Here is a 27,946-nt window from a genome sequence, read left to right as displayed (position 1 = left end):
CCTGTCTACAAAGCTGGGTCAGGGTCGTGATTTGAAGATTACCAAACTTGTTATGGGTTAAAAATAGGACAGGAAAAGACCTAGAAATATATCACTGTAGCTCTTTCTTCATTTAGTTAAATGTTTAAACGGTTTTATTTTAAGAGAGAAAAAAAATGTAACTAAGAAAAGAAAAAAAAAAGGCCCGAAATTTAAAGTAAGAAGGATTTACTTTTTCCCCTCAATCCTAAAAAGGAAGAAAAACATTCAATATAGTTTTATATATTGCCTCTAGTCGCCTCAGGTTGACCCAATAAATATTATTGTAGTCTCTACCTTGTGATAAATAATACATACAAAGTTTTTAAACGTGAATAAAAAGCTGCAAAACATGAATCTATTTTAACATTCAAGAAAAAAAAAAAAAAAGACTTAACTGAATCTTTTTGTTTCTTACCTGGAGTTATAGGTAATCTTTGTTAACGTTCGCCATGTTGAAGCGTAAAGTTAGCGCACCTGGGCGTGCAAGTCAGACGCAACTGGTCGAGAAGAATCATGACAATTTCCGACGACAGGTAAGGTGCGCAACGGGGGAGGGGACTCAAATTAAAAGGAAAGGTACAATAATATAAACTATGACTAGTATAGTACTTATATATCAGGCATTCAGTGTGAAAATGACTCTAACTTTTTATAATATACATTTGTGTTGATGGATTTCAGCTAATTATTAGATTAGGTTGGAAACGGAAATGAATTACTGAGAAGGATTTTGACTTTTCCTCAGACCCAGGTAAATAACTAAATGGAAACTTAGTATTTAGGTATGATCAATAATGGCGAAAAAAAAAAGACGGGAAAATAGTTTTGGAAGACGGTTTATCATAATTTTTTTTTTTTTTTTTTTTTTTTTTCAGGTTTCCGACTACTCTTTGATTGCATTTGAAAGATTAAAGCCTAAAGGTAATTTCAAATATATATATATATATATATATATATATATATATATATATATATATATATATATATGGTTAAGTGGCAGTTTTAGTCATTTAGAACTGCTTTAAAGCTTCACTGCTCAGTCATTTTTCGACCAAATTTCAAACAATTATTACAGTTTATAGATCACCTTCTCAACTATATTGTGAAAAAAGAATTTTCAATTTTCGTTCAGTAAAACAAAAGTTATGATGAATTTACTGGTAAAAAAAATGTAAGGAGGTGAGCGATGTTTTTTATGACTGGTTTCCATAGCAAGCATGTCGCTTCAGCGACTACTGTTGCTACCAATTCACCGCTCTTGCAAAAATAGAAGTAACAAATGAAATAGAGAGAATGAAAGAATGAAAGGGAGATAATTGGGGGTATTTTATTGAAAGCAGACGAGTGCTGCACATTGTTATTACATATGTGCATTTTATGTTTATGGAGTCAAAAAAATAAAACTGAAATTAAACAAAGAACAAGTGAATTTATTGAAAGCCTGGAAAAATCATGAATTACAATAGAAAAATGCGAGCATGAAAAGTAATATGGTTAAGCTTAAACATGGAAAAGTAAAGGTCTAGTTGTTAAAACTGGAAAAGAAAAGGACAAGATATTCTAGTAAAAAATATAATAAATTTATAGCTTAAAATATTGCAGCATTAAGAATATTTTTGTAAAATTCAATTTATAACATTATATAATCAATTCTTGGAAACCTTTAAACTCCCAAATTTGTAAAATTTAAGAAATAGTTCTTTCCAGTTTAAGCTAGAAAAGTATGAACTTGAGTTAAATTCTTGGATTTGTTTATAAAGATGGCGACTATAATTTTGATCGAGTTTTCATTCTATAATTTACTGCTTTTAAAATTATGTTTTCTTGTTTGTTTATTTTATTTTAACAATATTTAGCTGAAAAATACTGTTTTTATCATAACAAAAAACAACTAGAACAAAAGCCAATTGCTGAATTATTCGTTGAATATGAGTAGATATGTCAGTGGATAGATGTATTAGTTAAACTATATTATGCAGGAGTAAGTCATAAATAGAATGTATGCAGGCTGTAGGATAGGGGACAGCAAAAATCAAGCAGATAGCATTTCGGAAAACGGAGTCCTGCTGTGGGAATGTCAGAAGTTATGTCAGAAGTTATGTCAGAAGTTGTCAGAATTTATGTCAGATGGATGATTTAGATCATGAAATGAATGGGCATTTTGAATGAAAGCTTTGGAATTGAACAGACAATTTTTTAAAATGGTTTAACAACTTAATAATTAAGTCATGCACTTATAAATAAGACTCCCTTTCTAACCCACCCTCTCCCTTTCCTGACACACCGGTTCTCGTTAGATCACCAAAGTTAAGCAACGTTGAACCTGGTCAGTACAAAAATACAGAGCGCTGCATGTGCTCTCCACTTATTTCGATATTGTTTCCTATCATCCTAGATTTCTTCTTTCCACTGAAATCAAGCAATGCCGATTCAGGAGAAGGATGGTTCGAGATTGTGCAACCCTTGCTTCACAATTACATATGCAGCCATTCTCACAGGAAGTATTCATTATCTCTCAAAACTGAATAGAGGCAATGAGTTGAATCATTTTTATTCTCTAAAATTGTGTTGAGTCGCTTACTCAAATGGTAATTAGTGTTGAAAATGGTGCAGTGCATCTGTTAATTTTAGCTGGTGAATTGTCCTCAGTCTGGGAGGACATCATAAAAATGAAAAGTCAAATCAAGAAAAACAATGAATTATTTAAATTAACTTTCAACTGATGAGTCTTACTGATGAGGCTTACGATAGGCAATGGTTGCTATGCAGCAAGACAGTTCAAACATTATTATACTAATTATGATTAAATAATTATCTGTTAAATATTCTGTTAACTTTCTCAAATAAATTGTTCACTATTTTATGCATTCAATCAGTAATTTCCGGAGTTAAATTCAACAAACTCCTGTCACTGCTTCAAATTCTGTCAAAGCTCAATGCTCCAAATTTGCTCAGTCTCTGAAAACCAGACTTTTTATTCAAACCATCAGCATCTAATTTGCATATGTGGTGACGAGAAATCTCATTACTTCATGAGATCTCCAGTATATAATTAGAAGCAGTAGCCATTTCCTTTTCTTATTCTTTTTGTCTGCCACTGAACACTGTGGTACAGAATTGGAGATTTATATCGATTTTCAACGTTTGTTCTGTAAGGCTTCTTTTTTTATTTTCAATATTTTAATTACACAAAATAATGTAAGACTGTTTGTCAGTTGTAGTATTTAATTATCTTTTAAACGTCACCCATTTTAATTGTTTTAATTAGTTGCAGTTTGTAATTACCTCAACAAGTGACACATTTCTTACTAAACTTCTATCTATTACTCTCACCCTCTCTCACTGTATGTTGTTTGACATCCATTTGGATTTTATACAATGTCTGTAATACCTTTTTAGTGCTATCAGATCAGGCTGTCAGAAGACACTGGCTTCCTGACTTAAATGCATCAAACATTGATATTATTATTATTATTATTATTTTTATTATTATCATTATTATTATTATTATTATTATTATTATTTTTATTATTATTATTATTATTATTTTATTTTCCATTCCCTTTGCAAAACTCAATCATATTCTACAAAGTCAAAAACAAAAACAATAATTTTTCTCTATAAAACAACCAAACCAAACCAAACACCATTAATAAATATTTAAAGAGTTAAGTAAGCCTCTGGCCGCCTTTGGGTAGGATTGAAACCGCTATCTTCAGACAATTCTCACCTGGAACCAATCAGTATTTGCTGAGAATGCGGTGAGGAGATTCAGAGTTCCTATCCCATTGCGGTTACCACCTGACGAAGACCAAAGGAATAGTTAGCTGAAACGTCATGAAACAACAACTAAGAAAGATGAGGATAATAGTCCGCAATAAATAAATGAATAAATAATACTCATCTCAATAATTAATTCCAATCAAATAATAGATTTTTTTCTTATAGTTTGTAAGATCCTACAATTTTAAACTGAACTCTTTATTTAATTCTATTAAAAAATATTTTAAATAAAATTAGACACAATTTATAAATCTCAAAAGATTACTTATGATTATTCTGTAGTAGCATAGTAGGGACAATGTCACAGCTACAATGAGCCGCCATTTTGATTTTTAATCTGTGCTTAATTTTTAAGCTCGGTGCTGATTGGTGCGAGCATTCCACTTCCTTTCTAGTTTGCCCAATCAGAAGCCATTTCTCAGGCAAGTTGAGTACATGATGGAAGGTTATAAAAAAGCAAGGCTAATTAGATTCTTTCTCTTTTCCAACCAGGAGACCAAGTGAGCTGACTCATTCCACGCCACTTTTTCAACATCCGATCTCTTTTGAGGCACAATCCAAACTTCCCAGGCCATCTGGTCCTGGGGTTTGACAAGAAACTCCACAGACGTTATGAACATTTTTTCTCTTTTTCTTATTTATTTACATATTAATGAAGACAACTTAATAAAGTTGTTTTCGTTATCAGAAATAGATTTGATCTTCTTTTCAATAATTCTGCAGCTTTTATGCATTACTAGACTAGAAATATGTTGTGGTTTGCTTGAAGCATTGTTCAACGGATAAAAGGTGTTTTTGAAGGTTTGACAACGCAAGAATGTACTGTCGCTGTGAGCAGATAAGTAAACAAATAATAAATAATTAAATAATATTTTTTTATTTAACTAATCGGCTTGTTTTTGTTTTGTTTTTTTTGTTTTTTTTTGCTTTTTGTTTGTTTGTTGTTTCTTTTTTCAAACAAGCCGATCAGGTAAATAAAAGAATATTATTTAATAATTTATCATTTGTTTATTTATCTGCTCAAACGACTGTATATTCTTGCATTGTCAAGCCTTCAAAAACACCTTTTATACATTGATAGACTATTTTCTGTTGTTTAAGCTTGTGTTCACACAGAAAGATTGATCTATTAAAATTTTTAAAGGAATGTTATCTGCAAAAATCAAGCCTTTGTGTGATAAAAAATAATTAAAACAATAAACAGTATAGCGTGGTTTGCTTGAAGCATTGTTTAACAGATAAAAAGTGTTTTTGAAGGCTTGGCAATGCAGGAATGTACAGGCGTTGTAAGCAGATAAATAAATAAAGAATAATTAAATAATATTTTTTATTTACCTGATTGGTTTGTTTTCGTTTTCTTTTTCTTTTTTTTTTTCAACTGTGGATGGTATTTATTCCATAGGTCCTTTCGAGTGTATAACTCATCCTCAGTGGAGAAACATATCCACTCTCTAGGCTGTCAATTATTGTTTACAATTCATAACGGTAAACGAAGAGTTTATCCTTCTAACCTTAACCGTAATGTGCAGTGTGGACATTTTAACTCTGACTGTTTGTAAAATACGGGATCGAGTTTTGGCAGAAGTGAACAATGTTCTTATTTAACACCATATAAATCACTCCGCAAGTGAAAATATACTCGTGCAAAAGAAAATAGATCATACAAAGTTGTCAAAGGATTCTAAAATTAAGGTGAATTTGAGCGCGAAGAACAACTAACCTAAAATGTTTAAAAGTTAGTTTGAATATTCCGAATTAACTCATACTCTCAAATTACTTATCATCATAAAATATTCATGTCTACAATTTAAAGTTATCTTAGTTTGAGTAATGGTTAATCAATTGGTTAGTGTATACGCTGCCTATTCTTGTTTTGTCAAGTGTTTTTATTTACAAACAGATAAACTCTAAAAGAAAGACAAATTAAATGCCCACATATCGAAGGCAATGGTTGAATCTTTAGAAAATTATCTCCAATCTGTAGTAAAATGGGTCCAAAAATGAATAATTACTTTTAAAGCTACCAAGACAAAGCTATAAGGATAACTTCTGATACTCAGTCCAATAATGACATTGTTGACATCAGTTTGAGGCATTGTCTTGTTCACTTTCAGGAAACCGATCCTCCCCAGCTTTATCTTCTCTTTGAGAAGGGGTTAGTTTATCACTAATCATCCAAGATGCCTCACCAGGAAATGCCAATAGAACTGCTCAGACATTTTTTTGTAGGTTAATCCTAGTGCATTAGCTTTTTGGCTTAACACCTGACTTTGTGTCTAACATCCTGGAGAGATAAATTAAATAAGAAATCTTGTCAAGCACTGACTGTCATGGCCGATATAACCATTCCCTAGAGTCAAACGTTTAAACTTTTCAACCAAGATGAATTGAAATAAGTATGTAAAAACACTGCCAAGTCTAATGGAAAGAAAGTGGACTCTCTCTACCGTGCTAGAAAACTTTTTATATTTGTCAGTATTCTATATCTCTATAAAGCCATGATTCAGCTGTGCATGGAGTATGGTTACTACATCTGTGTATCCCTCTTGGACAAACTGCAAAAAAGAATCTCTAAACTGATTGCTCCTGCACTATGAGCCAAGCTCTAGGCTCTGTCATATCGCTGCAGTTACATCTATGTGCTTGTTTTATGAATATTTTCATTAAATGTGTATTGATAAACTTATTACCCTGTATCCTCCTAACAAAAATACCCCTGACCTATCCAACTAGCAGCAAAATCCCACCTCTTTGGAGGTTCTTAGATGTTGGAATATTTTCTACTCTAATAACTTCTTTCCATTCTATTATTCATCGGTATTTTAATAAACAGATTATAAGGTCTGGAAAATGTAAGCAGGTTAAATAATGTTCAGTTGAAGCAAACCGTTTATCTAAAGGAGGGTATTATCAGTGAAATTCAAAAAATGCATTTCTTTAAGGTGTCAGGGAGAGGACATGAAATTATGGGAGGATTAGCTCCTTTGATTCCCTATATATTAATAAATCAAAACAAAAACTATTGATCAGATTAAATATGAAATTCAATGAAATCGATTGGAACTGAAAATTATTGTTTTTAAGAATGTAGACCAATACTGACTGAACAGTTTTAAGTGGATGCATTTTGTTACCAAAGCTATGAAAATCAAAGAAGGGGGAAAACAGGCTCTATTTTATGCATAAGATTTAATGTTATTAGCATTATTATTTTAATATCATTTAAAAAATTTTTGTTTTTTCATTTTTCTAGTATTTATTTTACAGTTCTGAATGTTTTAGATTGTTTGTATTCTTTGTTTTGACTATTGTTCTCATCTTGAGTGTTATTTGTGCAACGTTTTGACCTTCATCAGGCATGTTGGTCACCATGTTGGAAAAGAAAGGAGAAAAGTTACTGACTCCATAGATCGTTTTGTATTCTTAGATTTGTTTTTGCATTTTTTTTTTTTTTTTTTTTTTGCTGTGGTTTCGTTGTGTGAAAAAAAAAATTTGGTTGACAATTTTTTTTTTTACTTTAGGATGAGAAATGATATCAAGGGAGATAACTTATTAACTTATTAAAAAAAAATTTTAGCTGATGATTTTGATGAAGATTATCAATCCACTAGTATTTTAATAAGTAAATTATAAAGTATGCTATGTAAAAGGGTGAAGAGGTCAAATAACGTATAAATATTTAAAAAAATTTTTGTCATATTCTGTTTTTAAACTTTTTATCAATTAATAAATAATGTAAAAAAAAAATTTCATGATTTTATTTTTTTCTTATATATATTCAGAGTTATAAGTAGTGTAAGATACATGAAAACGTTTTTAATTTGTTAAATTTTATTTTGATATTTCGGGTGGTTCTCTGTTCTTTGTTTCAAAATGGAGAAAAATTAATTAAAATGAAAACCGTTGAGAATATTTTCAATATTCGGTTGCATTCATTCTTTGCCATAGCATTCATGATAAGTTATGAAAAATCTTGTGACCGTTCGACAAAGAAGAACGTAGTCCTTTTCAAAAAAATGTTTTTAAATATTTAAACGCATGTGTGTTCAATCCAACCGGCATCAACATAAAAAAACAACTGATTTCACTATGTGTCTACAGATAACATTAAGTATTGATGAATAGACAAGAAACCGAAAAGAATGTTTTAACAAAAAAATAATAGTATAATGAATGACTATAATAATAATAATAATAATAATAATAATAATAATAATAAGAAGAAGAAGAAGAAGAAGAAGAAGAAGAAGAAGAAGAAGAATGCACTAACCAGACCTCCATTAGATGAGTGCAAAGAAGACTGGGATCTTGAGAAGGCTGGTTTATTGGCACCCAGGTTTTGGTGAAAATCAATGGCCGCTACCAATGAGAAATAAATGGTAACGGCTATTGCAGTAAAACAAACTAATTTGCAAAGATTATGGAAAGAGATGGTGAGTACTGTAAATCTGGGGAAACTTGTTGTCAATCAGTCTGCAGAGAAAAGGGGTTATTTTCAAAGAGAATTCTATGTGAAAACTTGTAAGTAATAATAATAATAATAATAATAATAAAGATTATTGTAAATAAATATAATAATAACTAATAATGATATAAATGAATAAAAAATAAAATAATGAATAAATAAATAAAATATGTGTGTGTGTAAGTACATATATATATATATATATATATATATATATATATATATATATATATATATATATATATACACGCACAGTGATAGATACATCACAGTGTAATTTATAACCCTAATAATAGGCGGCATACGGCATACTTTCTCTTGTTCTTACCGACTGCCTAAGTCCCTACCAAAGTGTTATATTATTTTGAAGATATCAGCTTTGGCCTCAACATCCAGTGTTGTGGACCCCAAATGGTAACACGCAGCTCATCCAGGTTGATTTTGTACATTGAACGGGCAAGTTATTATTCAGTGACCATCTTCAAATGCAATCATAGCACGTCTAATTATGGGTTCTTGCCTGAATTCAGTAAGTAATTAGAGAGACATTAATTATATGGAGCCGAGAGAGGTGGTTCAAGTGGGACAACAAAATATTTAAGAAATGACTTGTAAGTTATGGGTATAATGAGGCCATGAAAACAGACACAAGGTGGTCGATTGAAGTCGGTTGTGTTAAATATATTTGGGATCATAGGAGGTGGGTGGTGGACTTGTGGGTATGCTTCCCATTCCAAAACATGATAAAGAAAAAACGACAGGGGAGGGGGATACGTTTCACATATTCCCTTGACAACTAAAGTAGATTTATGTACTTGTTAAACTAAAGGACTTCCCCTATCCCACCTACCCTCTTCAGTCCAACTCAATTGCAGCAACAAAATGTTGAGCCTGATAACAACCTTATCAACCAAAATAAGATCACCGGAAACTCACTCGTCACTATGAAATTCAAGACCTGATATTCAAATTGTTCAGGACAAACCAATGAAATTGCAATTTCAAACTAAAATAAAAATATGACAAACTAATGAAAGACAAAAAAAAATCGCAATTTTTTTTTAATACAAGGTAACCTGCAAAATATGGAATCAATTATGGATGTTCAACAATCTTTGCTTTATCACCATTCAATGATATAAAGTGGGAGCATTTTGATGATCGTCTCATCAGTAGGAGATGTAAAATTTTGCAATCCAATCATATTTGGTATAAATAAACTTAAGTCTGTGCATGACTTATCCACCAAGTTTCAATCATGAATGTTCAACAGTTTTTGTTTTTGTATGTTTTTAATTCTTTGGACTACTGTTCTCATTTTGAATGTCATTTTCACAATGTTTATGTCAATGTAACTTCCGATCTCCTTTAGGTGTATCTTGTCAAATTCCAGAATGTTTCTGCCGAATTTGGGAATTTGGAATGAATTTCGAATGGAACCCTTTATTTACTTAAAGGAGATAGCATACTCTTGTTCCGTCAGCTATGATTGGATAGTGGGTCTAAGTAATTTGCAGTTGTATTTTCGGTCCTCGACACTGAGAATTGAACCTTCAACCTTCAGAAGAATATCACTTTTACAATATAGTACTCTAACCACTGTACCATGGGTCCTTGCGAACCAAATTCCCCTTCAATAGAAACATTCCCAAGTTCGAAAAGATACACCTGAAGAAGGTCAGAGGTTATATTGACAGAAACGTTATGAAAATGACACTCAAGATGAGAACAGTAGTCTGAAGAGTCCAAATAATACAAATAACCAATCAGCATCTCAAAAATTCAGAAACGTGAATCTTTGTTTTATTGCTGTTTAATGATATGGGAGACAGTTTTATCAGTAGGAAGTTTTGATTCTGAATGGGCTTCACACTTATTGGACTATAACCCACTAAATTTTTATCGGTGATATTATCTTAAAGATAATGTTATCAAAACAGTTCCCAGATTATTCTAGAACTGGAGAACACCATCAGCTCCCAAATTCAAGCAAATGTGATGTCGTATGCTCACCACCACTCCCACTGAACAGCTATAAAAGAATGTTGAACATTCATAATTGATATGAAGTGCATAAAGCAGACATGGACAAGTATATCACTGTTACAAATATGATTTGATTGTTGAAAGGATTGTGAATTTTATTAACAATTCCATGGATGTTAGCAATTTTTTTGTTCTAGGAAAGGGATTACACTGCAACACAGGTGTATTGTAAATGATTACATACATTACCCCCCCACAAAAAAAAAATCAAATAAAATTTGTAGCAAAAAATAAAATAAAGATCCTGATTTGCAATTAAATCTATTTATACCAAACAACATTATTTCCAAGTAAAGCTTAACAATCCCAGATTAATCACGTGACATCCCTCATGTGTTTAAAGTTTCTTTTGGTCTATATGTAAAACGAGAAAATCATTAAATCAGTTAATAATTTGGAAGAAGAGAAATCTTTTACTGATTTAAACAATTACACTTAAGCTTAATATTTAATTCAACAGGTCAGATTGTCTCCAGTATATTATAAAGTATATTATAAAGTATATTATAAAGTGTACGTTTTTTTATAACTCAAACCATGTATGAAGTTCTGTTGTCATATTTGGGCTGGATAATCTCTGTCTGGATTCTTGAGATGCAGAAATGTATCTGCAATTTGAGTGGCTCTACTATTTCTTTTTCTCTGTAACCTCTCTCTTTCTCACAGACGTGATTTTACTAGTTTCAGTCTTTTGTATAAATATTATTTTGGGACGTGTTCTTCAGAATTGTCTGATCTATTCTCTGCTTCATTCATTCGATTTGTTGATCTAATGGTTTTCATCAATTCGCTGTTTTGATACCTTGTAATAAAGCTTCTTATTCTAGTAGTTTCTTTTCAAGAACTACAGATTTGTGGAACTGTAGCAGACGAAAATTGCCACAATAACTGGTAAAGGCGAAATCTCGCAGCTCAAGATTTAAATCAACCGTCCCCTTGGCTTGTCCAATCACAAACCAGCTTTCATAAACCGAGCATATAAAACCTGAAACCAGCAACGCTCCTCCTCTTTTTCCCTGCTCTGGCCAGCAGTAGACATCGCCCGGGGCTTTGGCCCCTGGCTAACGTGAGTACCACAAGCCAATATGGCTATCTTCACACCCGACCTTCTTTCTCATGCTATGGGACTCTTTAATCCTTTGTCCACAACACATGGTGTACGCACAAACTTTCCTTACAAGCTACAGGACTACTCACGTCGATACATAAACTACTCATGTCGATACATAAACTACTCATGTCGATACATAAACTACTCATGTCGATACATAAACTACTCACGTCGATACATAAACTACTCACGTCGATACAAAATAAGAACAGTAGTCACACTACTATCCGTTACAACATGTAAACACATTGAATTCCTTTCCCTTTCTTTCTCCATTAATCGGCTTAGCTTATCTACATCACAGAACTGTCTAATTCTTTATTCCGACTACTACTGACTACAACATGCATAAACTGAACTATTCTCTCCGTCAACAATCCGGTATAATATTCATACTATCCTTACAAACAAGAATATTTCAGCTACTAACGCATTTCTTTCTTGTACATGCTACTAACGAAGATGACAAATAAAGTTGCTGTCAAATGTTAAAATGAGACTTCCTTAACGTTGTCTTACTTTTACAGAACTCTTTTTCTGCTGATTGTTTTCCTCCCATCAATAGCCTTTTCAAGAGTAGTTATCTCCTCTCTTTGCAATAATCATCTTTTATTCTTGCTACCTCCTTACATAAGTGGCTTCATGCCTTGTCTAGGGCGATTTCCACTGAAAACACATATTTTTTGAAAATTAACTCTAAATAAGTCAAATAAAAGATTTAAAGAATAAAACAGGTGCATGTGTAAGATAGATAAGATATATGTGAAAGAGGGGAAAGTTTGGTTGTCTTTCAAAGGTGAGATGATTTAGTCATGCGAGATTGCATCGACCAAGTCAAGCCAATAGAATGCAACCTAATAATCAGAATGCTTCAAACAAGTTCTTAAAAAGAAATCTCACGAAAACCTGATTCATGTTTCTGAATTTTTGAGATAAGGATCAATAACTTGGATTATTGGAACTATTGTTCTCAACTTGAATGTTAATTTCATTTTTTTTTTTTTTACCGTTTCGGCTGATGTAACCTTTGACCTTCTCCAGGTGTATCTCAAATTTTGAAATCTGCATGGAATTTCCAATGGCACCCTTTATTTAATCCACATCGTAAAAATAAGACTCAAGATGAGAAAAGTAGTTCGAATAATCCAAATAATCTCATTCCTCTTATACAAGAAGTGATTTTACTAGAACACTATACCACTTGTGGCCCGTTGGGTCAGTCTTTGTCATATACAGAGTGTTCAGAACAAATCTGATAATTTTGAAATATTTTTTTCATTTCAGAATGGTTGAAAACATTTGTCAAACAGACACATGTCACATAAAAAAAGCTAAAACATTTTAGCGGGAACAAATTTCACCAGAAATACTACCCACATTTTCGCTGAAAATGATAAAACATTTGAACCGGAGAATTTTTGAGATGAGGATCAATAATGCATATAGTTTTTTTGATTATTTGAACTACTATTCTCATCTTGAGCGTTACTTTCATTTTTTTATTTTTTTACCATTTCAGCTGATGTAATCTCTGACCTTCTTTCAGGTGTATCTTGTCGAATTCTGGAATCTGCATGGAATCTCCAACAGCACCCTTTATTTAATCCACATCATGAAAATTACACTCAAGATGAGAAAAGTAGTCTGAATAATCCAAATAAAACTAATTCATAATCTCACGCTCATATACAAAAAGTGATTTTACTAAAACGCTATACTACCTGTGACCCATTGGGTTAGTATTTGTCATATACAGAGTTTTTCGAACAAATCTGATAATTTTAAAATATTTTTTTTCATTTCAGAATGGTTTGAAGTATTCAAGAATGGTAAATTTCAGCGGATATGTGTTTTTGTGTATTTTTAGTGAGTTCATTTGACATTTTAAACAACAAAATTAACATTTTCAGTTTTCAGAGAGAACTGCTATAAGAGGAAAAAGGAAGGCAAAGCAAGAGAAAAGAAGAAAAAGAGAAAAAATAGGAAAAGAGAAAGAAATACAGAACGAGAGAGAAAAAGAGAAATAAAATTCAACCAAAATAGCAATGAAAAAAAAGTAAAGACTAATAATTTAACAGAAATCAGTTTTGTTATTTAAAAAAAAAAATGGATTTCGACTGAAAGCAGAGGACTCACCTCCATAGGAATTGTCCTAAATCTTGGTAAAGGAACTTCAACTCAATTCAAATAGTTATATTGAGTTGTTGCTTACCGTTGTCGAGCACTGTGATGAGAGGGCAGCTGCAGGAAGACTATATGTGTGGCAATAAAGCTCAGATCTGTGTGACATCTCCCAGAAAATTCAAAACTAGCTCTCTGATGATTTCAGCAATCCCAACATCTGCCGCACTTCAACTCTCTTTATTGCAACTTGTTTGTATTATGTTTGTTGCAGTTGAGAAAACCACCAATTGTATTGCCTGCAACCATCACAAAGTCCAAATATTCCTCACCATGATAGGAGTGGTGGCAGCATGATAAATGAGTGTCAGAACTATACCATCTGGAACTCCTTTAGTACAGACTGCAACCAATCTAACGGGGCTGTAATGAAAACCAGGAGTTGGTATCAGGATCCGTCGTCCTCTGGTTGTTTTTGCCTCTCTGTGTGTTAAAGACATGTTACATGCAAAACTGCAAAATTAACGGAGCGAGAATGGTAAGGTTTCTTCTATTCCTTTGTTCTGAATTTGCATGCAATCGCTGACCCTCAGTGTTGAAGTAAAAACCTGCAATTTAGCAGGTTTAATGAATAACTGTGACTAACAAGGACTTCATACAGACCAGACAATCCTAATTCACAATCTTCATAAGCTCTATGCAGAAGTCCAATGCAACTAACATAATATCAAGGACAAAATGTATGGAGTATTGTTGTCATATTTGGACTGATGCATCTGCTACTAGTCTCTTGCTCCTAGAAAAAGTTCAACTGTCATCTAAGCTTCAGCCTCTGTCCCACCGATGAAATGTTGCATCCCTCTGCCTGTTCTACAAGCATTTTAATGGTGAATGCTCTGACGAACTGCAAGCACTTGTGCCCCCACAACGTAAATACCCTCGACAAACCCAACAACCAGCTAAATCCCACCCCTTCACAGTAGAGATCCCTAGATGTAAGAGAGCTTTCTACTCCAGTAGGTTCTTCCCCAGAACCGCTAAACTTTGGAATTCCCTTCCAGATCCCTGCTTTCCCAACTGTAAGTTCAAGTGTAACGTGAACTTACATCTTGCTGCCCAACTCCCTACATAGTATCCCAATAGCTTATGTCCCTGATAGTAGCCCCCTACACCAAAGTGGCAATGTGCCTTGTTTGGGGTGAAAATGTAATTTAAAAAGAAAAAAATAAATAAATAAAATAAATATAATTTTTTTTTTAATTTGATATATCGATAATTTTATTTATTTTTAAATACTCATCAAAAATAATTTTGCTTTAATAATAATAAAATAAATGTTTTGAATTATGGAATAAAAAAATTAATTAAAAAATCTCAAATTACAAAAAAATTACAAAAAAATTAAGTTGATAAATTTTATTAAAAAAAAATAAAAACATAAAATGTAAGCATATAAAGTATATTTCAAATTAAACGACAATATTCAGAAAAAGTATAAAAAATCAATATTTGGCATAAAATTCTCTAAGAAAATTTCATTAACATTTTATTTTTTAGAAAAAAAAAAATTTCATTGGATGAAATTTTTTTTCAAGACAAAATATTATTGTTATGAGTTATGGAATCATTCAAGCGAGCACACATCAAAAATATTTTTTTTTGTATTTTGAAAGTAGAAAAAATGTTTAAATTGACATTGACAATTAAAGTTTTTGTTTAAGTTTTCCATAATTCAATATGGCCGTCATATAAAATTTTATATTAAAAAAAAATTTGGAATATTTCAATTTAGAAAATAAATATTTTGACAGTAAAAATTGTTTTGTTGCACTGCTGTACAATTTTACCCAGGGTTCATGTTAATGAAGGGCATGTTTTTATCTCTACAACCACGCTTGATTTAGGGTTAATGCTGCAGTTTATGAAAGGCATAATTGTTTTTATTATTATTTTATCTCGTAAACATTGTTGTTTTTACTTTGATTATGTCATGTAAAAATCACTAAAGTTAACTGATGTTGAGCCTGATTAGTTGTTTGATGGTTGATTACCAATCTGCAACTACAACAAACATTTGTGGTCGTTTGTTGTGATCCTTACTGATCAGACATTGATTGGTGATGGCTGATCAATTTCAGAAATATGGTCATCTATGCTTGAATACCAGGTTAAACACAAAAACTGCATTAAACCAATGATTCATGGGAGTTGGAGGGAAGAGGTTTCATCAGTAAGTACTCACCCCCGCTGACGTTTGTATGTTTTTGTATTTAAAAATTATTAAATAGAAACGTTTATTATTATTCATGTGTGGTGGAAGGTTTATCTCACTACCCTGGGGAATGATGTGACACAAGGATCGGAAAGTGGGATTGAAAAGCCAGTGACCTAGAGGAAGAGCACTTTGGTTTGCAAAAAATGCCTGATCAACCTCGTTGGCATTCCCTAGTAGAGGTGCCTTAGGCAATTAGCAATAAATTAACACCTGTCTCAAAGGGTTGGTTGGTTGGTTGTTTTTGTTTTACGGCATATCAACCTTTTTTAGGTTATTTAATACCGAATCTAGTTATTTTGAGGAACGATTTTTAATGGAGTCAGATTCTATTTAACCCATAGTTGGGACCCTAACAGGTACTACCACTCCGGGTCAGAGTGAACCTGGGAGCAATGGCAATTAAAGGGTGGCTCCATAAGGCCCGCAAGGTGGGGCCTCACCATCGGATATAGTTTTAGGTCATATCCAGGACCTGTCTCAAAGGGAGAAGGCAAAGCCTGAGAAGGTAGACCTCCTATAACTGCACAGGCCAGCAAGATATTGCAGTCAGCAGTGAAAAAGCCATTTCAAAAATGGTCTAATCCTATTGGCTTTGGTGCCAAGGCAAAATCTAATGTGGCATACGGAACAAACAGAAGAAAATAAATGAAATTTCTACAAATTAGACATGAATTACTTTTTTTGGTGATGGGTTTATTTCTGTCATGTTTGAGTATGCACTCAAAATTTGTGTCCGAGTCTTTCCACTGAAGGGTTATGAATTTAAATAGATTCTTTATTTTTGATGATATATCTTTTCGTAATTTTAACACAATTCATTGGGAAATTTATTTTTAAAGAAAATTCAAACAATTTTTATTTATGAAAAATAATGTCTTTTAAATGTTTCCATTTTCAGCTTTGCATATTTGTGCTCTTTCCAAAACATTATTCACGACAGATTGCAGAATCTCTGGATTGTGATTCAACTGCCTTATTTCATTCCACAAGCTGGCAGACTTCAAAATATCAAACCCCAAACCCTGCAAGAATTGAAGGAAAGCACCAAGAACAAAATAGGGAAGTTAAATTGCAATCCAGAGATTCTGCAATCTGTCATGAATAATGTTTTAGAAAGAACACAAATATGTGAAGCTGAAAATGGGCAACATTTAAAAGATACTATTTTTTATAAATAAATATTGTTTGAATTTTGCATTTCTGTTTTAAAATTTCCCAATGTCTTAATCAGATTGTGTTAAAATTACAGAAAGATATCAAAAATAAAGAATATATTTAAGTTCAAAACCCTTCAGTCAGTTTTTGGACACCCTATCCTAATCCTTTAATTTATAAGACTAGATGTAATTACAGAACATATACAAATAAATAACAAGAAGTCTATATTCCAAATTTCAAGATGTTGTCCATCTTACCGTTTATTTCTTTCTTTAAAATGTCCAATTCTTGATAGCACCCGTTTCATAGCACAGAATCATTCATGTAATTATGTTAATTTTTTAATTTATTTCGCCCTTAACTCATCAGAAGAATAGGAACTCATCAACTTTAAAAGAAAATAATGGAACATGGCGTAACTAAAAGAAAACACAATTTCAACTTTTCTGATTTTTGGATTTTGTAATCATGCCCATGTTCCTTTATTTTCTTTTAAAGTTGATAAGTTTCTGGTAAGATGGATAACATCTTGAAATTTGGAATATAGACTTTTTGTCATTTATTTGTGTGTGTGTATATAAATATATATATATATATATTCTAGGGTTATACCCTTACTGTCACAGCTGTTTATTTTGTATTATTAAACTGGGTTAACATCCAGGAGAAATGTCGAATATGTTATTTGGGCCGGATTTCATCTTGACCAAAGCTTTGGATATGTATGGTGAACAGAAAAATCCAGTATGGACTCGGATGAACACACAAAAAACTGGCGATCAATATTTCAAACTTTAAATGTGTACAAATTATTTTTTGTGCAGCATCTATTTACTTAAATTACAATATTATTTTGCATCTATTTATGTATGCCATGTCTGTCTGGGGTGGGGATCAGTTAAGATAGTTTGAAAAGCACTGTGAATATTTACAATAATGATCGATTGTTTTTGTTTATTTTTAATTGTGACAAGATAAGAAGTGGCGAATGCTTCCTTACATGATGATGATGCACAAGTCACACATCCAGAATGTAAAGTCAGTGAAAAGAATTGTGAACTCTTTTCAAAGTGTAGCCAATTGAAACCTTATCAACCTTTATATTTAGTAGATATGTATATATATATGTGTGTGTGTGTGTGTGATGATTATGGACCCCACTCATCAATTTCGACATATGGACTTCATCACAACAACTAAGTTATTTGGAAATCCACATGGATAATTTGTTTATATTGGTGAAGTCTTAGTGTAGAACTAACCACACCTTTTTGGTACAACTGCTAATATCTGTCGCAGTAATGGCTGCCACAAAACAGAACACACAGTATACCTCAGTTTTTACATCAGACTTTTTTCTTCTTCTAGATGCATGTCTTAATGAAGACTGGGGGTGCACCTCTCCCAGTAAATTAAACGTGCCTCTAGATACCAATCTGGAAATTTCTACACCTCGGTGTGGTACATACAGCACCTAGCCTTCGCAAATGGTCACCCATCTGATACTGTCCAGGCTCATCATTGCTTAACTTTGGTGATCTGGCGAGAACTGGTGCATCAACGTGATTAGATTTATATATCTATATATATATTATTTACTCTAATAATTATTAAATACCTACAGACACTAGTGTTTCATCCTTTTGGGAATCATCAGTGCAGGTTTCATGATTAATGCCAATGGACTATTTAAATATTTAAATCATTTTTAAATCAAGTTATTATAGTTGTTTCAAGTTAGTTTTTATTTTAAGGCATACAATGTTTCATATTTTATTTTAGACACAAGACCATCTTCAGAACAAAATTTTCGTAGGTGCAATACAAAAAGCAACACAAAAATCAATACTCATGCCAAAAACATTGGCCAGAAGCAAAATTAAAATCACAAGAAATGATCCATTGTCACAAATATTAATTATAAAAATTAATTCCACATAAAAAAAAATATCAAATCCACACAATATCATGAGAAACGAACATATTACTATGTCCCTCCCAAAAGAGGAGGTAATACTTAGGAAGATCACCCCCATAAAATGGGGAGTTAATGCCTATTAGTATGGTATCTTCACAACAGAACATACTACACTCCTCCTTCCTCACCTCAAAAAAGAAGAAGGTTGTTTCTATGAAAATGGCCTCATGACAACAGAATAGATACTAGATTAACCCCCTCCTCCAAAGGAGGATGTAATATCTGGGAGGATTATTACTACATCTTTTAAAACAGAGAAGGTAATTCCTGGGAGAATAGTCTTCTGATAACAGAACTAATATTACATTACCCACCACCATTAAATGATAATACAATAAGAGACTCATTTTTTTTTCCATCCATTTAAAAATCACAAACCATAAAAAAAATTTTATGGTTACTTGTCCTTTTGGTTAAAATCAAAGTGTAGTGTCTGTTCTCAGTTTCAGACATTTTATTATCAACAAAAATATTGCATATATAAATAAGAAAATATGACAATGCAAAATTACAAATGTATATTAGAGAATATTAATTTATTAAAAACTGTTTATAAAATAGATATGCAAATTAAGAAGACCAAACAGTGTTTGTGGGCATTTTCACTCTACTATAAATACAATATTACAAAGTTTCATGTTTTATCATTCACTTGATTAAACACAGCCTGTTTTCATATTAATATTGTTTAGGATAGATGGAAAATATTTTTGCATTTATTCATTCATATGATATTCTCTGAGGAATAAATTTATTTTTATTAGAAAAATAGTCTTAGTCTGACGTAATACAATGTAAAGTTTTTCTCACACAAAAAAAAAATCAGACAAAATTAAGGTCATCTATAATATAAATCTCATCTGTCTGTTTAAATGTATGTATGTTTGTACTTCTGCGTAAAACTTTCGACAGAGGCGATGGATTTTCACGAGATCGGTATCGTTTTGAAGCTCGACCCTTCAGCTAACAAACATAAAAAAATTGGCTAAAAACATTTATTCCTTCACCCTCAACTGGGCACTTTTCTACAAGAAAGAGTCTCTTTTTTCAACGATATTTTCGAAACTCATCCCTTCTTTTCGATTGACTAGCCTAGACCATTCTCCCAGGCATTATCTCTTCTTTTCATCTTTCAAGAAACAAAGGGATGTATTGCCTGTTACAAGGGGTTCCCTCATTTATGAAAAAGTTCAGTTATTTTTATCCCCAATCCAAAATGTCCCTTTTGGAGAGCTGGATTCCTCATATTAAAAAACCGACCTTGTGTCTAACTTTGCTCTCATAGGATTATGGGAAGGCAAGTTAAAAGTGACTGCTAGGTACACAGACACATATTTAGTATACACGCATGTATTATAATGACAACATTTTAGAAATGTATGAAGTTTTTACAATTATAAAAATATAAAAATCATGAACATTATTTACAGTCAAGAAAATAAAAAAACATGCTTAAAACTGAGAAAACCATGAAATTATGATTTTGATATTGAAAATGTTTTTTGTGAAATATGAAAAATGAATTTGGGAAAATGGAAAATGATTTCTAAAAAATATTTACAAAATATAAAATTATTTCTAAAAAAAAAAAAAATCTACAAAAATATTTAATGGATAAATCTTTAAGTTTAACAAGATTGTGTGAAAAAAATATGTTTGTTTTTTTTTTTAAATGTTGAGGAGTACAACATTTTAAAAAAAAAACTAATGAAGGTTGTATTATTTGGACTATTGTCATCATCTTGGATGTTATTCTCAAACATTTCACCCAATGTGACCTCTGACCCTCTTCAAGTGCATTTTTTTTTGAACTTGGGTATCTTCATGGTGAGCTCAGAAATATGCACAGAATTTCAAATGGTTTGCCTCATTTTGGTTGCTGCCATTTTGACTGCTCTACTCTCTGATCTCTTTCAATTACCTTTGTCTTTGTACGTGGTAACCTGAGAATTACAAACTTTAATCCTTCAAGGAGAAGTGTAGAAATCATAAACATTAATGTTTGCCAAGTGCTCGACTGAGCTCCAATCTATGGTCACCCCTCGCCAAACTTTCACAAGAAACACCCGTCTAGCAGAAAACACTATCACTAAATTCCTCCACTCTTTATCTGTGCCTAGACCTAAATGTAGATTCCATGAACAAAGCTTCTTTCTTAGAACTGCACGCCTATGGAATTGTCTTCCGTTTTCCTGCTTTCCAGCTGACTACAATATGGTTGTCTTCAAGTCTAACCTAAACAAGTTATTGATGAGCCGTTCCATATAAGTTAACTAATTTACGGAATCTCCATTACTAACGATTACTATATTATCCAATTTCTACTGTACACTCTTTAACCCTTATCCTCGAGTGGCCTCTTGGCCTTGATAAGTGGTGATGCCTAAGTAAAAAAAAAAAAAAAAAAAAAAAAATTTTTTCTCTGATTCAGTTGTTTTGTTTTATGAGATATCAAACTCTTTTCGGATTATTTAATAATCCAGTCATTTGGAGGAAAAAAATTGCTTCAAGTACTTTATATATTCAAATAATTCATGGTTTTTGGTTCAATGTATTTTTTTTATGGCATATGAACCCATTTCAGACTATTTATTTATTTTTTTTTTATTTACATGGTAATCACCACTTATCATGGCCCGGAAACCACTCGGGGATAAGGGTTATTGCGTGTACAATAATCAATGGGTTAGTATCATAGTAATCATTAGTATTGGAGATTTGATAAAGTGTCTTACTTAAGGGGGCGGTTCATCAGGAATTTGTTTATGTTGGACTTGAAGACATCCAAGTTGTAGTCAGGTGGGAAACAGGCAAACGGAAGAGAGTTCCATAGGCGTGCACTTCTAAGAAAGAAACTTTGTTCATGGAATCTACGTTGTATTTAGGCACTGATTAATGCTGAATGCGGTCATTTTGGTAAAAGTTATGCTTTTTTTTTTACATTTATATCTTCAAATATTCATTCACAGTATTTGGTTTGATTGTTTTAGAGGAAAATTCTTTTTGTTATAGACTTTGCAGAACATGATTGAGTTTTGCAAAGAGAAAAGAAAAAAAGTAATCGCATCAACGTTTGGTGCATTTGGTCAAGAAGTCAGTATCTTCAGACCACCTAATCTTGTAGCACCAGCTATTTCTTCTGGTGAAGATCAACCCTAACGAGGTTGTTTGGTTGCAACCAACCAGATTATACAGCATAGTACTTTCTAGTAGTTCTTTGTTTAGGACTCTATCCAAAAATCTTTATGGGTTCACAGAGTTGTTGGTGAAGCTCCCATGAAGAAAGATATACACTCTCTCTTGCCAACGAGACACTCAAAGCACAACTATCCTTACTTGAAGATATACAGCTTCCAAGAAAGAATTTGGGCAGCTAACATCAACTTATTTGATTCGTTTCAAGTAAATAAAAAAATTACGTCTACACTCAACCATGTACATACAATCAATTTACATTTCATTCCACATTACAGGTCTTCTGTATTATCAATGTTTTGGGCCAATGTAACCACTGACATTCTTCAGATGTCAGACTTTGGAAGAACCCATGGCATGTATAAAGTACTAATTACAATTCAATGTCACTCTTCTGGAAGTTGAAGGTTCAATTCTCAATGTGGACGATACTAAGAATACAATTACAAATTACTTAAAACTTCAACTCGATTATGGCTGATAGCTGTGGATTAAATAAAGCATTCTGTTTGAAATTTCATACAGATTCCAGAGTTGAGAAACAATATGTTTCTATTAGGTGGGATGATAGTTTCTTACTTTTTTAAACTGCATCAATTAAAAAAATACAAAAATACGAAAACATTTGGAATGATAAAAAAAATCCAATAGTTTCAATACTGAATTTGTAGATTGCAAAGATCTTCACACTCAAAGACACCATAAGCACCTATTTTTCCAAGCAAATCTCAAATTGCACCATCAGTCTTTTTCTGAAGAAGAGAGCATGTTGGTTTGGACACATTCTTCGATAATCTAAGGAGGAATTAATCCACAAATTGGTGGCCTCAATTGCATCAACTGGAGAAAACGCAAAAGTAGCCAATTGAAGATATGGATTAAAACAGTGAAGACAGACATGGAGCTTTTGCGTTTTTAGTCTCTGTCATTAAAACTGGGAACGGCTGAAATATACCAAAGACTCATTTGCCAACCAACATGGCTGGACTGTCTTGTCGCAGGACAGTGAACTCATTTAACTACTACTACAGGTGTATGATTTTAGAAGTTACAAGTAATCTAGAAGATTACTTAACTTATCCCCAATTGTGGCAGACCAACTTAGGCTATTTTATGAGTAAATTCCAATGTAGTGTATTATTTGATGTATTTATAAAAGGTCAAAGAAGATTGACTCTATATGTGATTTCTTGTAAAATTTGGTGGACATATACAACATGTCTCCTCACCCCATAAAATTAATTTTTTTAATTATTATCAACTAGCCGGATTTAATAAGGAACACTGTGCTCTTTTTTACTTTGCCCTAAACACTCTTTTAAACCTGTTTTTTCTCTCTGATATAGTCAGAAGAAATTTAAATTTTGGGAAATTCTGAATTAATGTCTGACACATACAGTTTAAATTACATTAAAATTGAATACATTGGATTGGATTTTAGGGTTTGTGCCTTTATAATTCCATTAAAGAGGATATATAGAGATTCAGCACATCAAAGAGCATGTAAAGATTATGGACTACTTCCATTGTCTTCCCTTGAAAATTTTATATAAAAATACACTTTTAGTTACTATAGAAAACACAGACATTGACATTTTTATATATAGATCTAAGTCTAACATAATATGATCTGCTTGAAGTTGATATTTCCTTGAGAATTTGTCCACCTCATTCGATTTTAATTTGTTACTTCCTGTTGACTTTTCCCCTCAAAAATGTGCCTATACTTTTTCACACCACTGTAATGTTGCATCCTTGTGCCTGTTTTACAAGTACTTTAATAGAATGTACTCAGATAACCTCATGGCACTTGTGGCACCTCAATGTACATACTCCCGACTAACCTTACAAGCAGCAAAATCCTATCCCTTCACTGTGGAAAGTTTTCTACTCTAATAGTTTCTTTTCACGGACTGCTCGACTTCGTAATTCCCTCCTGGTTTCTTGCTTGTCTAACATCACTAACATGCAGAAATTTCAATGTAAAACAGATATCTTGCAGCTTAATTCCCCACATAGTTCCTTGTAGACACAATCCTTATGTCCAAATGATAATACGTTTTGTTTAGGATTTAAAAAAACAAAAACAAAAAAACCATCAGCTTTGTGGATATGCTTTGTGCAGTGTTTTTAAAACAGACAACTTTCCTTTATATAATAGACTACCAGGGAGACTCAATATTGCCCGGAATTGAATGAGAATGTTCTAGACTTCCAATACTTTTATTGTCATCAGTGAAATGCCCATTTTTCAATCAAATTAATTAATTGCTTGCTCAAGACTTACTGCAGTGCACTAGAAGGAAGCCTCACATGCCTCCCTGCAGTGATTTAGTCCACAATAAATTATAGTCTACACTGCACTGTAGGGAACCTACTGTTAAATTTATAAAATTATTTTTATATAATCGTTTGAATTAAAGTTTAAAATAAAAAAGTCAAGTATCAGGGTTCAATCATGCCCTAAACAGAAACATTCATTTCAAACAAACTCCTATCTTATCAAAAGAATGTACCTTTGATTTTATTCTGCTTGTGCATTGATAAAACTTATCAAATGCACTTGTGATGTCAGGTTATATAAGCGTGTTGACTTTGGTCAAAATTGGACTGTTCCTTTTTTAATCGGATTTTTTATTATTATTTATTTTCAATATAGAAGGCATGCCAAAAACAGTACAAAACCTATCTAAGAACACTTTTTGACACAAAGTACATTTGTGTAAAAATTTTTTAAAAAATTAACCCAGCCATTTCAGAGTCCATAGAAAACAAACTTACATACAGACAATATGCCTTTTATATATAAGTAGAGATAAAGATTAAGCACCAATTTTTATGATTATATTTTTAAATTAATTTGTTCAAATTTTAGCAATGAGTTCAGTTGGTTATCAAAGATCAACATGAAAATTATCTGCATGGAATTGATATTTTCCAGAGACAAAATTCTTTTTTTTAACAACTATGAGAAACCTTCCCAACCACCGATTGTCATAGTCAATAGCACCCTTCTCAGGACAATATATGTGGATAAAAGAATCCCTCGTACTATGAAATAGCAGGACCAATTTACTTTAAATTTACATAGAAAACTGAACCCCCCCTTCTAAAACCTAAATTTGAAATTATTTTTTTAAATGTGTTTTTTGAAAACTGAATAAGAAAAAATTGAAGAGAAGGAGAGGCATGTTGTATATGTAGTTTTTATGATGTAAACGATTATTCAGACTACCGTTCTCATGTTGGTAATTATTTTCAATAACATTTCAGCCAATGTAACCTCCAACTTTATCAGGTGCATCTTTTGGAACTTGGAAATAATGAATTTTGAACTGCTAGTAACAATTAAACATTCAGTATTAAGTCAAAGTTATCTGGAAGTTTAAGGTTCAATCCTTACTACAGCTGATAATTACTAAAAATAACAATCAACATTTCGAATCAAAGCTGAATGAACAAGAACAATCTACCTCCATAGATTAAATAAAGTGTTCAGTTTGTAATTCCATATAAATCCTGAGTTCAACAGAAAAATTCCAAAGTTTGAAAAGATGCACGTAAAGAAGGTCGAGATCATATCAGGCCGTGATTCTATGGAATGCTCTCCTCCCTCCTAACTAGGATCATTGGGAACCTGAAAAATGAATTACAATAAAATAGTATAAAAGCATTAAAAATCATGGATCAATTGAACTGACCAGCAATGCCATTACAATTTGTTAACTTTCTAGGTGGTCAGATAATGATTAAAAATCTCGTTTCTAGCAAGGGCGATTGGATAGTACGAAATGTTGTAAAAATAACAACCTATGTGAGAATAGAAGTCCAAATAATATCAGTTATTAATCCTAATCTCAAAATTTTGAAATAAAGTATTTTTTTTTTAATTTTTGGTTTGTTTAAAATAACCTTCAAGTGACAGTAATTCTATCCTTTATGTTGCTGTGTTTTTGATTGCCTTCGTGAATAACGGGCATTTTCTGCCTGTCATTTGATGGCTGCGTGTAGAACGAAATTTCATCTGATGAGGGCAGCATGTGAGGTTGGTTGACAACAGAGGGTGACAAGAAGGATGGTTCATTTGATTCCATTTGGATTTGATTGAGCACTATCAAAATGAAAAAAATAAAATAAAAATAAAATCCATTAAAATCATCAAATAAGAAAAAAAAATTTCTTTGGGCTGAAATTAACAATTTATAATCATTTATAATTTGAATAACATATTCAGTTTAACCCTTGGATCACATGTTTTGTATAGTTTACCTACCTATCTCTAGCCAGGTCTGTATTTATTCCTCTTTCTCTCAAATCCATCTTTATCCCTTAAGTTTTCTCATTAACTGACCCTGCTACCTCCTCTAACCCAAGAACTCTTAATCATTCTTTCAACTTGACCGTATAAAGTCAGTTATAGTCAGCCAACATACTTCCTAATTTCCGTCCTAATGCTACTGGAAGCGGTGACAAGTAAAATCAATTCCTTCACTTTTATTGTTCTTCAGTATTTCTATTGTGATGCGATTTATTGAAATAAAATATAAGAAAAGGATATTATTGAAAAGTATACAATGAAAATTAACAAAATTATAAAAAGTTAAAAATAACACAATTAGTCTTTATTTGCACTTTTAATAACAAAATTTAAAAAATAAAGTTTTTATTTTATTGGAAATTTTATAAGAAATATATGTTTATGAAATTTTAAAAATAACATTTTTTATTTGAATTTATATAATAAATATATGTTTATGAAAGAATAAAAATAAAAAAGAAAGATCAGAAAAATGTAATAAAAAAGAGTACATACACAGGGGAGATAAGCATGAGAGAAAAAAAATGAAGGAACTAATTTGCCTTGTTACCACTTCCGGTAGCACTATGCCGGAAATGAGGAGGTGTGTTAGCTGACTATAACATACAAAGTTATTGCATATTTCCCTATATTGTCCAGGTTTAATCTTATTTTCAGATCATTAAATTACACATCCATCATATCGTTCTCATATCATTTCTCTCCATGCAACACATGTCCTCAAGTTTCATTGGCAAGTTTTCACTTCTACACATTATTACACATGCGCATACATATGTCACAGACTCTTTCCTGAGTCAACACTGATAATTAGTAATGGCAGAAATCCTCTGAACTTACTTCATCCAATCTCAATTTTTGCAATCATACTAGCACCACTGCTCCTCATGCTCCAATGGTATCACCAAGGTAAGAAAATTCTGAACAACCTCAACAGCATCCAAAAATATTTTCTCTACATCTGAGTTCTCATCAATCACCAGTTTTAAACACAAACTGATTATGATCTCTGAAACTACATGTAATTCCATTACACTTCTAATTCGGTTGCCTGGCGTTATTTCTCACTTGTTTTTCTTTAACCACTGAGCTACTGGCAAACCCCTTCCCCATATCTCTTTATCATTTAAATATGTACTCAATGCTTACAAGTATAACAAAAAATGAAGTTGCACAAAATGTTTTTTCCACAAACCAACAGACCTTTTTTTTAACAATCTTGCTCACACAGCAACTACTGATCAAACCTTTACTCTACATAGTATTTCTCCAAGTCTATTTAACTTTCAATCAATTTACAGGTAACCACTCGATCATCAGCAAACACCACATCTTTTGGACAACACTTGCAGGAGAACATTTCTAAGACATGAATGAAATACAACAGAATCAATACAAATGTATTCCCATTGATATTTAATCTTTTCTCATTTGAGCACAAACGATTACACACTAACCACATTTTGGCTTACAAT

At 32.1% G+C, this 27,946-nt stretch overlaps 2 protein-coding genes and 1 long non-coding RNA gene across 6 annotated transcripts in view; 1 reads left to right on the top strand and 2 right to left on the bottom strand.

The window, feature by feature from the left end:
- LOC145265407 (uncharacterized) overlaps positions 1-578 on the bottom strand; it is an 80,605-nt gene extending 80,027 nt beyond the window's left edge. The window contains exon 1 of the mRNA XM_080121234.1: positions 437-578. The gene's annotated coding sequence lies outside the window, so the exon portion shown is untranslated. The remainder of the gene's footprint in view (positions 1-436) is intronic.
- Positions 24-11,249, top strand: LOC145265410 (uncharacterized). 4 transcript variants are annotated; one of them, XR_013864639.1, is made up of 3 exons: positions 24-554; positions 897-942; positions 11,158-11,249. It is a non-coding gene; the product is annotated as an uncharacterized LOC145265410 (long non-coding RNA). The 4 variants fall into 4 exon arrangements; XR_013864641.1 differs by lacking the exon at positions 11,158-11,249 and adding an exon at positions 4,297-4,642; XR_013864640.1 differs by lacking the exons at positions 24-554; positions 11,158-11,249 and adding exons at positions 589-772; positions 4,297-4,642.
- A 3,699-nt stretch (positions 11,250-14,948) lies between these two features.
- LOC145265406 (uncharacterized) overlaps positions 14,949-27,946 on the bottom strand; it is a 44,857-nt gene continuing 31,859 nt past the window's right edge. Inside the window, exon 7 of the mRNA XM_080121233.1 lies at positions 14,949-26,264. Within this exon, the coding sequence (XP_079977359.1) occupies positions 26,068-26,264 (197 nt within the window). The 3' untranslated portion in view covers positions 14,949-26,067. The remainder of the gene's footprint in view (positions 26,265-27,946) is intronic.

This window comes from Euprymna scolopes, chromosome 40 (genome assembly GCF_053919585.1).
Source record: "Euprymna scolopes isolate OS-2025 chromosome 40, ASM5391958v1, whole genome shotgun sequence".
Classification (NCBI taxonomy): Eukaryota; Metazoa; Mollusca; class Cephalopoda; order Sepiida; family Sepiolidae; genus Euprymna; species Euprymna scolopes.
The sequence above is the reverse complement of the archived record's forward strand: the minus strand, read 5'-3'. Positions and strand labels throughout refer to the sequence as shown.